This window comes from Rhinolophus sinicus, linkage group LG07, assembly GCF_036562045.2.
Source record: "Rhinolophus sinicus isolate RSC01 linkage group LG07, ASM3656204v1, whole genome shotgun sequence".
NCBI lineage: Eukaryota > Metazoa > Chordata > Mammalia > Chiroptera > Rhinolophidae > Rhinolophus > Rhinolophus sinicus.
This window is the reverse complement of record NC_133757.1, coordinates 21,079,695-21,092,598: the sequence shown is the minus strand read 5'-3', so window position 1 is coordinate 21,092,598 and position 12,904 is coordinate 21,079,695. Positions and strand designations below refer to the sequence as shown.

The following is a 12,904-nucleotide window of genomic DNA, read 5'->3' as shown; positions in this document are numbered from 1 at the left end:
TGAAGAAACTGAGGCTGGGAGAGGTTACCGCCTAAGGTCACAGAGCTGGTAATCTCTGGCTCCAAAGCTCCCAGCATCACACATACCCCCCTCTCGTACTATGGGACCCATTTGAGAGCGAAAAAGTCCACTTTCGGGCTCCAATCCGGACAGCTCATTTTTCACGCTACAAATTTTCCCAGATCCAGAATGGAGACAACATCCGCTAGCACAACCAACAGGATCGTGCCCACCGGGGCAACTACACCACAGCCGTGGGCTGACAGGATTTAGGGCTTGGAGGGCAAACCTGGAGCAATCCTCAAGTAGCAATAAGCTCAAGCATCAGCGTCGCAACCCGCGCTGGACGCCTCGGAGCCCCTCAGAGACACCAGCACGCTGAGCTCAACGCGCGTGCGCGGGGCCAGAGGGCACGCCCCTGCGCGGGCGCGCGGTGAGCGGGGCGCGCGGCCGGGGGAGCGCGCGGGCGTGCTGCGGCGTCGGCGTCGGTGCGCGCTCCAGACCAAAGCCGTGTGGGCTGGGGAGGGAGCGAAGCGGCGGCTGTACCCCGAGCCGAGGGGACGCGCGGGCCTCGCGCGGCGGGAGCAGACAGCTGCGGAGGGGACCCTGGGCTCGCGGCCCGAGGCGGTAGAGCTCGGCCTGTCGATTGCCGGCCTCCGAGGTCGCCGACTGCGTCCCTCTCCCGGAGTGGCCGCCGCCCCTGGAGTCTCGCCGTGACACGGGCCTAAACCGCGGCGTCCGCGGGCGTCCGGACCGCTCGGACCCGTCGGGCCGGGCCGGATTGGGACGAGCGTCCGGGCAGGTGCCGCCTACCTTGGGCAGGCCGGGGGCTAGGCGCCCACCGCGCGGCCCGCGGGCCGGGTTCGGTGGAGGGACCGCCCGCGCAGACCCCCCCACCCCGTGGTTCAGAGCCCGAGTCGTGCCCCGCCTTCCCCAGGGACGCCTTGCCGGAGCGGCGGGAGCTAGGAGAGCCCGCGCCCGCCGTCGCCCGCCGGACTCGCGCGGGAGAGGAGGGAGGAGAAACTTTGCCTTTTATTGTTGTTTTAGTCCTTAAGTGCCAGGAACTCTGTTGGGTGGAAAAATGTCCTTCTTCAATTTCCGTAAGATCTTCAAGTTGGGGGGCGAGAAGAAGAAGAAACAGTATGAACATGTGAAGAGGGACTTGAACCCCGAGGAGTTTTGGGAAATTATAGGAGAATTGGGTGACGGAGCCTTTGGGAAAGTGTACAAGGTAAGAAGGAGAAAAAGGGAAGTTGCACTTGGGAGATAAAACAGCCACTGGCCCAAGTGGCACTAGGATTTCTTGTCCCCCTTGCTCCTTTGCTGTGTCTTGCCCCTTTTGACTTTGTAAACTTTTACTGGAACTTTAGGTTATCATCCAAGGAGCAGCTAAGACAGGGTTTAAGGTTGAACAAAATGGGGCCTGGATGTAGTTTAAAGAGTTGATTGCTAAAGGGAGGCGAGGTTATACAGTTTACGCTGTCAAACTTTAAAGGAAATGATGGCGTTCTTCAATTCAAAGCAGGGGTCAGACTGTGGTCCTCAAGTATTTTAAAATCATACTTATAATAGAAACTCATTATACTTTTCAGTGGATTTATATTTGTCTATTTGTTGTTCCCCAGTCGTGTGCTTGTACTAAAACAGTTCCTTTTTTAGGGTTCAGGACATATAGGTGTCTATAGCTAAAACATAACCAGTCTCTTGGGGTGAGAGCAAAGCGATTTCTGCTTGCAGACTATTCTTGACTTGGTTGCTTGACAACATACTATAAAATGGAATGGAATTTCTGATAGAAAAATTCCAGAAGAAAACCTGCATCTGGTACTAGTTTCTAAGTCTAATTATAGTAAGCATTGACTAGAAGTCAGTACCAGAGTTTAAGAAATTAAAAACACACATATTATATATATATATATATATATATATATATATATATATATATATGTGTGTGTGTGTATATATGTATATATGTATGTATATTTATATATACATATACATTTATACATACATATATACATATATACACACACATACCAATCAGTAGAAAGAGGTTTGATGTTTCAACCTGAAGGCATTAATGTTAGCTGTTTACTACCTCATAAGGAGTATATGAGTGATGTCATTGGAATATTTTCGTCCTGAAGGGTGAGGTTTTTATGAGACACAGGTTAGGGGAAGGACCCACAGGGTTGCCTAGACGTGAAAACAAATAACTATGTTTAAATAGGACTTTGTAGTTTTGAAAGCACTTTCACATAATTTGGCCCTACAAAAGCCCTGTGAGGTAGGCAGGTCAGTAGTATCTATATTTCACAGAAGAGGACACTGAGACTCAGAAATTGTTCAGAGTCACAGTTTAAATTTGAACTCAGGTCTTCTGACCCATGTTTCTTATTGTTTTTTACTTTAATGTCCATTGGTAAAAGTGATAGCATTTTTCTTTCTTTCTAAGCACCATCACACTTCTCTGTCTTTGCTCTGTCACAGATGAAACTCACAGCCCCCTAGTCTTTCTCATTCTTTACTCAGGCTGAAATATCCACTGCTCTGCTTTCAAAACACATTGTTCACATGGCTACTATGGCACTTGTCACATATTATAGTTAATATGTTTGTGTTTTTATGATAAGGCTGGGGCAGAAATTGTGATGTACATTTGGGTTCATCAAAAATTATGGTGTACCTTTTCTGGACTTGATGACAATTTCAATTGCCTTAGCACATAGTGCCTCTCTCTCTATATTTGCTGAAAGAATGTGTGTTACTACATGTGAGTGGTATTGAAGTTATTGTATGCTTTGAAACTTGGCAAAATAAACTTTAGTACTGGTGTGGAGGGTAGAGTATGAGTTTCAGCAAGAGCTTACCATGTAGATAGATGTATGGTAGGAAAGGTTTTTAGTGCAGTGGGAGGATTGCTCCTGGGAGTCAAGAATTGTGTTTTTGTGCTTGCTGTCACAAACCAGCTTTGTGGTTTTGGACAGAGCCCTTAACTTCTCTGGACTTCTGTTTGCTTAGCTGGAAAATCAGATTTCCCTAAACGTTTGTTGAGATTCCTTCACCCATTAATGTTCTGTGAGTATGCAATTGTCTAGGAAAGGCAAAAATAAATCCTCAAGGCATCTGAAATCCAGTACTTAGTAGGTGATTATGGGCAGTTTTAATGGTATAAATGTGTTATTGAATAGGAACTCTAGTATTAAGACACTGGCTCTGGAGTTTTACTATTCTGGACTCCCTCAGTAGCAGCCTGTGATCATGGACAAATTGCTTAATTGTTCCATGTCTCACTTTCTTCATCAGTAAGACCTACTCCTCAGTGTGTGAGAATTAAAGGAGATAATAAATATAAGACACATAAAACGGGCTCAGTAAATGGTAGAAATTATTGTTACTACATTTAGAGCTCAGAAACAAAATATAGGATGGGACAGGAAAAGGGACCTATGAAGATAGTGAACCATTTTCTTGTTTTCCCATGGCACAGAATGATTGTGTGGCCATACTAATGTTCTGTGATTTAATTCGTTAACGACCCTGTAAACCGTAGCATATCTTTCTGTAGTGAGACATCAATTGAAAATTTTCTTAAAAACAAGAGGCTTATTCCATGTAATTGAACACTATAAAATTGTGTCAAGGATAATTTTATAGGCTTGATGACTATTTTAGTGTGATATTTGAAGAGCATGAATTCTTTGCATCTTTTTGCTTCACTAGTCTGTGCTTCCAAGGCTCTGAGTTTTTTTAAAAAGAAAATTTAAACTTATCTGATCTGTTTTCCCTGAAAAGTTTTTGTTTTCCAAGATACTAAAGAAATTTTAAATTTATAAACTTCCTTCTGTGTATGTGTGGAGGAAGTTAGCAAACCTTACTGTAATGTTGTACGTAACAACAGAAAACTTTCTAAAATTGATTTTATCATTTGTTTATAGACATTAGTAACTTACAAAGATTAAATTGTAAATAGGCGGTCATTTTGTGTACTTAAATGTGAAACATTTTCCCATCATATAGTGGTATTCTTTCCACTCAGTTCATCTCTACACAACTTTGTAACAGTTATTTTCTTACCTGAAAAAACTTCTCTATTTTTAATTTATTTTCTCTTCTTTTAAGTTTCTGACTTCTATTTTTTTATCTTTATTTTCTGTTTTTAATGTAGTATTCTTTTACACATAAAAGAAAACATGTAATATCCCTCACAAGTTTTTTCAACTTTTGGATTCTGTTTTTAACAAGAAGAAAAAGAGTGACATAAAATTATGTATTGAATTGAAGCTGAACTGACTGTGTGCTGGATGAAAGTGATTCTTTTTATAGCACTCATGGGTGTATACCTTTTTTAAAATAGTGAACTATATAATCTTTGTATTGAAAAGTACCAAAACGTGTATATTTCGCAAACAACAAAGTGAACTCGTATTAATTATCAGAGTCAAGGAATTCTGCCATTACCGCTGAATCCCTCCCATCTCCCTTCTGAATTGATCCTTGTCTCCCCCTAAAGAAAACCATTATTCTATCTTTATTTCTTTGCTTTTTTTTAATAGCTTACCATCTAGGTGTATATCCCTAAACATTATAAATTCAATTTTGTGTGCACTTGAACTTTATATGAATGGAATCATATTGAGTGTATTCAAAATCAGCATGTTTTTGAGGTTCATCTTTGTTATCACCTAGAGCTGTAGTTTGTTTTCATTATTGCATAGAGTTCAATTATATGGTTAAATTATTTATCATTAGTACTGTTAATGGGTATATCAATTGTTTCCAGTTTTTGGCTTTTATACACAATGCTGATGCATATATGCATGAGTTTCGCTAAGACTTAACTCAGGAGTTGGATTGCTGGGTTATAGGGCAGTGTATCTTGAATTTTACTAGTCCGTGCCAGACTATACCAGTTTATACTCCCACCAGCAGCGCATGAGAATTTCCTTGCTGTGCATCCTCAAGAACATTTGGTATTGTCAGAATGTTTCAGTTTTGGCAATCTGATACTATATTTTTTTATTGTGATTTTAATTCATTTTTCTGACTACTAATAAGTAATTCTTTTCATAGGTTTATTGGTAAATTGGATTTCTTCTTTTGTGTTCAAGTCTTTTGGATGTCTTTTTCTTGTTTATTTGTAGTGTATTCTGTATTTTAACCATTTTGCAAATCATATTTCTACCTTGCCAGCTGCGCACTTTTAGTTTTCACAAGTGTATAGCACTAGAGGGAGCCTTCAAGGAGGAGGAGGAAGAGAGGACTTACACCTTTCTCTTTGTTTCCTGTGGGCTCCCTGTCTGCTTTCCTGTTACTATGACTATCATCCTAGTGGAAATTCTTCACCCCAGCAACAGCAGTTGAATCCAGTTTGTAGTTTTTCCAACCTCATCACAGCCATTCATGACGCCAGCTCCCGTTGGCTGGTTCCCTTTCTCAAAAGGTATCTTCGTCCCAAAAGACCACTCTTCTAAGTTCAGAGATGCCAGCAGCAGCTGAACAGCACTCTTTCCTCAGGGACCTGAGTTTCAGGTCTGCAGAATCTTTCCTCCAATTTTCTGAGTTTTAATAATTCCAGTCCCTTCCCTTGGCACCTCTGGTCCTAGGTTAGTAGCTTTTTCCTGCAGTTGTTACTACCTCCCTGACCCTTCACCTTCTCTTTATCTTTTTTGTTACCAAGTTAACAGAGTCAATAATTATTTATATTAAATTCTCTCTATTAAAATAATCAATATTTTTTTCTTGCTGGGCGCTGATTGGTACAAATATTAAATAAGCTAATAAATGGAGAGTGCAGAGAATAGTGCTTGGCACAGGATAATTGCTCAATGAATATCTAATAGCATAATGGATACTGTTATATAGAATAGCATTCTTGATTTTTGTACCCTATTTCTTTGCAAAATACTAAAATTTCCAATTTAACTACATAGCTCAAAAAACAATCATTGAACTTGACTAATACTGATAAGCTCAAATATCACTTTCTCAGTGAAGTCTAACTTAACTACCCTATTTAAATTGTAACTTCTTCCCTGTGTATTCCCCCCAACCCCCACCCATCTCCTTGTCTTTCTTCTTATTTTATTTTTTCCATAGTACTAATCACTAATATACTCTCTACTTTTTAAATTTGCCTGTTGACTGTCCTCTCCACAAAATTATAAGTGCCACAAGGACAGAGGGATTTTGTACATTTTTCACATTGTCAGCATCTGGAACAGTGCCTGACATATAGGAGGTACTCAGTATTTCTTGAAAGAATGAATTGATTTTAGCAGACCAATTCTTGAGCATATTTTAATAGATTTTTATTTTGCATTTCTTTCTGAGAACAGATATCTGTGGGGTGCTGTTTGTCTTTGTGTTTTCTACACCTCCAACTAATGCCTTACATGTAGTAGATGTTCATGAACTGTGATTCAGTTTGTTTATTAGTTTTCATATTTTGTTATGGTTGAACATTTTTATGCACTGGACACAAGGGTCTTCTTGTCTTGGTTGGAGGAGGAATATCTTTGAGCTCTCAATCTTGAGATCCAAATCATCCAAATCAATCGAGTCAATCCTAATGATTATTGAAGTGAATGAATTCATCTCTTTTTATTCTTAGTCTTTTAGATTCTTTTGGTATTCATCCTTCTTTTTTTTTTCTTTCTCTTTTGATTGACAAACACCTCTGTGATACTAAAGTCATCTGTATTTTCTGCGCTGGTCTTTTCGATTTCCAGCTGAGAATTTTATTAAAATATATTTCTCATTATAGAAGTATTTCGTAGTCTTAGAAAATGTAGAAATATAGAAAGAAAATAAACGAAAATTTAAAAATTGCTTGTTCCTCATCACCCAGGAAGATAACCACTGTTGAAACAAGAGTAATATAAGAGGATGTAATTTTTACCCTACTTTGTTTAGAACATGAAACCAGTGCAGGAAACTTAATAAGTTATGTTTCCCTGTATCCCCCTATTTGTTTATGTAAACTGGCCAAGCTCTATTCATGATTCATGAAAATAAAAGTACAGTGATTTTTAAGTGGTTGTGACTGATCTCTGAAAACTTTTTATCAATAGAAGTTGTATCTTCTTTAAAGTAATATCTGGGTGTTTGTTATTCTGTTCTTGTTTTTATTAACATTTGTTTAGTCATTTCATTAAGTCTTCATGTGAACAGTTTTCATGCTTTTAGGTAGTAGATGAGACTTTCTTTTTAACACTTTATATTTGTTTAAAGTATAGTTTCACTTGCTTATCAATGTTTATTTCAGTTTTGATTCAGAATTCTCTAGAACTAGATCCTGATGAATAATCAAGTTATTTTCAAGCAACAATGTAGAATGCACTATACTTTCTAATGTAAATTTATTTATTACTTACATTAAACCAAATGGTACCATTGTTGGTTTCATGAGTAGACCCAGGGGACTGGAATAGTGAAATTTGTTACTATAAAGAACTTCAGATATTATCTAGTGTTAGTTTTTATTTCTCTTCATGCCATTCCGTTCACAAGTAAAAGACACATCTTTAAAATCTCTCAGGACATCCGTAGAAGCATGCAGGAGTAGGATGCCTTTTAACTCCACTCACAATAGCTTTGGTCTCCTAAGAGGGCTTACATTTTATAGTGTTGCTCTTCAAGGACAGTTCGTCTGGTCTGTTGTCTTCCCGAAGTGTTACAGTAAAATGGTGAGAGAAGGGCTTATCTCTCACTGGCTTATTTCCTCTGACTTAGGGGAGGGTGAGTTCTAATTGTTACTATTGGCTCAACTGTAGTATCTTTTTTAGAGATATAAACTTGATGCTGTATTACACCAGTTACGACAGACTTTTTGCTTTTTAACATCTCTGAAATTGGGATATATCCTTTATTGATTGATGACTTAGTATTATTATTGGCCGGGGGAGGTCATGATATGTTTGTCATTGAACTTAGTTATATCCCTGGTGTCATACAGTTCAATCCCTTGATGTTTCAATTAAACTATTTAAAGACATTTTGAAGAGAGAATGTGAGCCCCAGTTGTTCCCTAAAAATCTTTTAGCACCTGTGATAAGATCAAGAAAGTATTATGAACATTATAATTGCAAAATGGGAGGCAGTGGCTTCGAAGAAAATTTTGGAGACAGTGGGAGAGGAGCAATGCTGCATTACCAAGGCTTTTAGTGGCCAGAGATGATATTGTGTGGAAAACACAGACATGAGATAACTCTGAGTGAAAATAATTCAGAAGAGTAAAACTTAAATATTAAGTATTTAATTATTTATGCACAAGGATAATAGATACATAGTAACAATTTTTAATCTAAATCGGTCCAAAAGAGTTGTTTAAAAAGGTATAACATAAAAATTCTAAATCATAAAGTGTCTTCATAGTTTAATTGGCAGTTTTTCTTCCTTGTTGGAATATAAAAGGTTGGATAATTAAGTTGAGGTCGGACAATTAACTTCACGAACTTCTTGGCAATGATGTTGCTAACTTTTTTGGATATCAGAGGGATTATTCATTATGAATTTGTACCAACTGGACAGTTAACCAAGTTTACTATTTGGACGTGCTGAAAAGGCTGCGTGAAAAAGGTAGACGACCTGAACTTTTTGCCAACAATATGTGGTTTTTGCATCATGACAACGCACCAGCTCAGACAGCACTGTGTGTGAGGGAGTTTTTAGCCAGAAACAAATAACTGTATTGGAACACCCTCCCTACTCACCTGATGTGGCCCCCAATGACTTTTCTTTACCTGAAGATAAAGGAAATATTGAAAGGAAGATATTTCGGTGACATTCAGGACAGCAATGGTAATACGACAACAGCTCTGATGGCCATTCCAGAAAAAGAGTTCCAAAATTGCTTTGAAGGGTGGACTAGGCATTGGCATCCATGCATAGCTTCCCAAGAGGAGTACTTCGAAGGTGACCATAGTGATATTCTTAATTGTCCAACCTTGTATAAATTCTGTGTTGGGGAAGAAAGATGTAAGTTGTTTTGAAAGAATTTACATTGGCTACAGATAAGGGGTGAGCAGGAAAAGGTGAAGTGGGGCAGTTCTATGGTAGATACACAGTCTGTAAGGAGGAAATATTTACTACTACTTCATTGGTGATGGGTCACAGTCTGGAAAGTTATGCAGTATACAGTGGTGTCTATTGGTGAGGTAATAGACCCTGGAGGTTGATTCAGAGCTCCAACATACATTCAGGAATGTGAGCAGTCTTGTTAGTAGGCCCATAGCTATTAACTGGTTCATTATTCCTGTCTCTCTATCACTCTCCTCTCTGCTGTAATTTAATTTAGGACAGCTCAGAATTTTTCTCTTGACAAAAAATTCCCTTTTACTGGCTGATACGTGCTTTGTTTATTCTTTTCATCATCATCGTCAAGGTTAGATAATAGATCACTAAGAAATCTCCCATATACTGATTCTTTAATTACTTATTGCTTCTTTAAAAATAATACTTGTCCATTTTTAAAAGTTCAAACAATATAAAAAAACATAAAAGTCAAAGCATCTGAAATTCCACTATCGTCACTAATGATGTCTTTCCAGATACTTTTTATGCAGCTATTCATGTGTGAAAATGGATATGTAGTTTCTGTAGAATTACGTAACCTCTCATGTTTCGTAAGTTGCCTCTTTTCTCATTCAGTGATGTGTTATGGCTGTTTTTCCATCTTAAGAAATATTAATGTTCCATGGTAGAATTATGTTGAGTGATTTAAGCAGGTTCTTGTGAGTGGATATTAAGGCTGATTCAGTTGTCCTTATTGTAAACAGTATTTTGATGGATAGTTTTTTATATGCACATTTTTTTGTTTTATAAAATTACCTCCTTATTATAAATTCTTAAAAGAGGAATTTGCACATTTATTGAAACATTCATTGGTGGCTTTTAACAGCTTGGTATTTTTTTCTGTATTTTAAGGTAACAGTTCTAGTTTTGCTGACGTGATAATTTATAATATTGAAATGTCTTTAAAAAGCCCAATTAGTATTGTAAGACCTGATTAAGATATGTACTTAGCATTGGTGCATAGTATGCATTAATTTATATTTATGTTTAGGCTTTTTTTAAAAAAAATAAATATGTCAAAAGAATGAGAAGACAAGCTACTAACTGGAAGAAAATATTTGCAGAAGACATGGGATAAAGTACTGTTATTCAAAATATATAAAGAACTCTTAAAACTCCACAATTAGAAAACCAACAATCTGATTAAAAAATGGGCAAAAGATCTGGACAGACGCCTCAGCAAAGAAGACATATAGATGGCCAATAAGCATATGAAAAGATGCTTGACGTTGTATGTCATTAAGAGAATTGCAAATTAAAGCAAGGAAATACCACAATACACCTACGTTTGAATGGTGAAAATCCAAAACACTGACAACACCAAATGCTGGGGATAATGTGGCTCTACAGGAACTCCCATTCATTGCTGAAGGGAATGCAAAACGGCCCATCTACTTGGAAAGACAGTTTGGCAGTTTCTTACAAAACTAAACATTCTTACCATATGATCCAGTAATTGTGCTCCTTAGCATTTACCAAAAGGAGTTCAAAACTTATGTCCACACAAAAATCTGCACATATGTGTTTATAGCAGCTATATTCATAATTGCTGAAACTTGGAAAAAAACAAGATACCTTCAGTAGGTGAATGGATAAACTGGCACATCTATGTAATGAACTGTATTATTCAATGCTAAAAAGAAGTGAGCTACCAAACTGAAAAGACATGGAGGAACCTTTAGTGCATGTTACTAAGTGAAAGAAGCTAATCTGAAAAGGCTACAGTATGTAAGATTCCAACTGTATGACATTCTGGAAAAGCAAAACTATGGAGTAAAAGATTAGTCATTGCCAGGGGTTAGCAAGAGGGGAGGGATGAACAGGTAGAGCATAGAGGATTTTTTGGGGCAGTGAAACTATTCTGAATGATATTATAGTGGTGGATACATGTCATACAGTTGTCAAAACCCATAGAATGCACACCAAGAGTGAATCCAAATGTAAACTATGGTCTATGGGTGATAATGATGTGTCAGTATCGGTCCTTAGTTGTAACAAATGTACCATTCTGGTGTGGAATCTTGATAGTGGGGGAGGCTGTGCATATGTAGAAGTGGGGGTGGGTATATGGGAACGCTCTGTAGTCCTCAACTTTGCTGTGGACCTAAAACTACTCTAAAATATAAAGTTTATTGAAAAATCAAGTATGCATTGTGACATTTCTGCTACTTTCATTTTTAGGCCCAGAATAAAGAGACCAATGTTTTAGCTGCTGCAAAGGTGATTGACACCAAATCTGAAGAAGAACTTGAAGATTACATGGTTGAAATTGATATATTAGCATCTTGTGATCACCCAAATATAGTCAAGCTACTAGATGCCTTCTATTATGAGAACAATCTTTGGGTAAATATTTTCTGTTGATTTATAGCAGTAGTCAAAATGAGTTAATTGTCCAAAAGAGGTTTATAAGTTGTGAAAGCCTACTTTATATATTACCTCTTCTGTTTCGTTACTTGTGTTACTTGAATGAGGGTTGATGAGAGATTCATTCACAGCATAATTATCCTTAGCTTCAACAGATATTCAGATGTATATTTCGTATTGTACCATATTTTATGATTATTTGACATTGCACCCAAATTGAGAAACTTGGTTAAGAATATTAAGTTTCCAAAATTAGGAAATTAGATGGCCTTCCTTCTCTTGCTTGTAATTTAAATTGAAGTATTTACTTAAAATTTTTTTTAAAGTTTCTTTTGTTTTCCTAGAAATTGTTTGTAATTTTCCTACCCTAAACTTTTTCTACATTATGAATAAATTATAAAATGCTTACTAGAAATGTTAAATATTTGTCTTCTATATTATCAGGCCTAGCTTTAGTATATAATGTACTAAGTAGCTAAGGCTGTATTTATACCTTTTGTTCATTCTTTGGAAATATTAGGCACAAATAGATATAGAAATAAAATATTAATTTGCGTTGTAACAACCATTCACTTGCTCTGCACCAATACTAATCAAGAAGGCTTTTTGAAATGGAGTTTTCGTTTTCTCTCCTTGAAGGAAGAAGCAAAGTGTTATGAGAGAAGAGTAGGTAGTAAAGTAATAGCTGACGGAATCAAAAGGCCTATATATTTTGATCGTGGTGCTGCTAGGTAGGAGCTTGAATAAGTCAATTACCCTTTATGAGTCTGTACTCACCTATAGGATGAGTAATGATCTATCTCCCAAATTATTTTTCAAATGATATAATTCATTTGAAAACAATTTACAATTGGCAAGCACCTGTAAAAAACAAAATGTTGTTATATACAGGGAAAACAAAATAGGAAGCTATGCAATTTGTTAAGATATGTAATTTAAAAAAATTTCCTATAGTTATTATTAGTGTGGTATCTTCTAATATCATTGTTTGGGGCTCTAGCAGAATATTTCCAGAGATTATAATGAAAATGAATTCCTAGACAATTTCATAAATAGAAAAGATCTTTACTTGAGACTATTATAAAATAAAAAGTTGGACAACTGAAGGGGCAGTCTAGTGGGAGAGATAGATATTAATTAACCAAAGAATGGTAATAAATATAAAATTACAGCTGTGATAAGGGTTAAGAAGGAAAGATACATGGTGGTATGTACCAGGGAGGTCTGGGAAGGCATCCATCAAGAAGTGATAATTGAGCTAGGAACTGAAGCTTTTGTATATATTTTTTTCTATTTCTTTTAAAGTCTCTATATTGTCAAGATTTATTTCTATTCCTAGTAAAGTTAAAAATATATATTTGATCAATTAAATCACAATAGTTACCTTAAAAATGAGAGCAATAAAATTTTTCAGTGGTGATGAAATGGGTATAATGCTGTCCTGAAGAAAAATTCTGTTATT

At 37.1% G+C, this 12,904-nt stretch overlaps 1 protein-coding gene across 2 annotated transcripts in view; it reads left to right on the top strand.

Moving 5' to 3' along the window:
• The first annotated feature begins 450 nt into the window (after positions 1 to 450).
• The window catches only part of SLK (STE20 like kinase), a 42,018-nt gene continuing 29,564 nt past the window's right edge, over positions 451 to 12,904 (top strand). Inside the window, exons 1-2 of one of the 2 annotated variants that reach the window (XM_019725067.2) lie at positions 451 to 1,231; positions 11,257 to 11,421. In XM_019725067.2, the coding sequence (XP_019580626.2) occupies positions 1,082 to 1,231; positions 11,257 to 11,421 (315 nt within the window). In that variant the 5' untranslated portion in view covers positions 451 to 1,081. The remainder of the gene's footprint in view (positions 1,232 to 11,256; positions 11,422 to 12,904) is intronic. The other variant, XM_019725068.2, reaches the window with a different exon arrangement.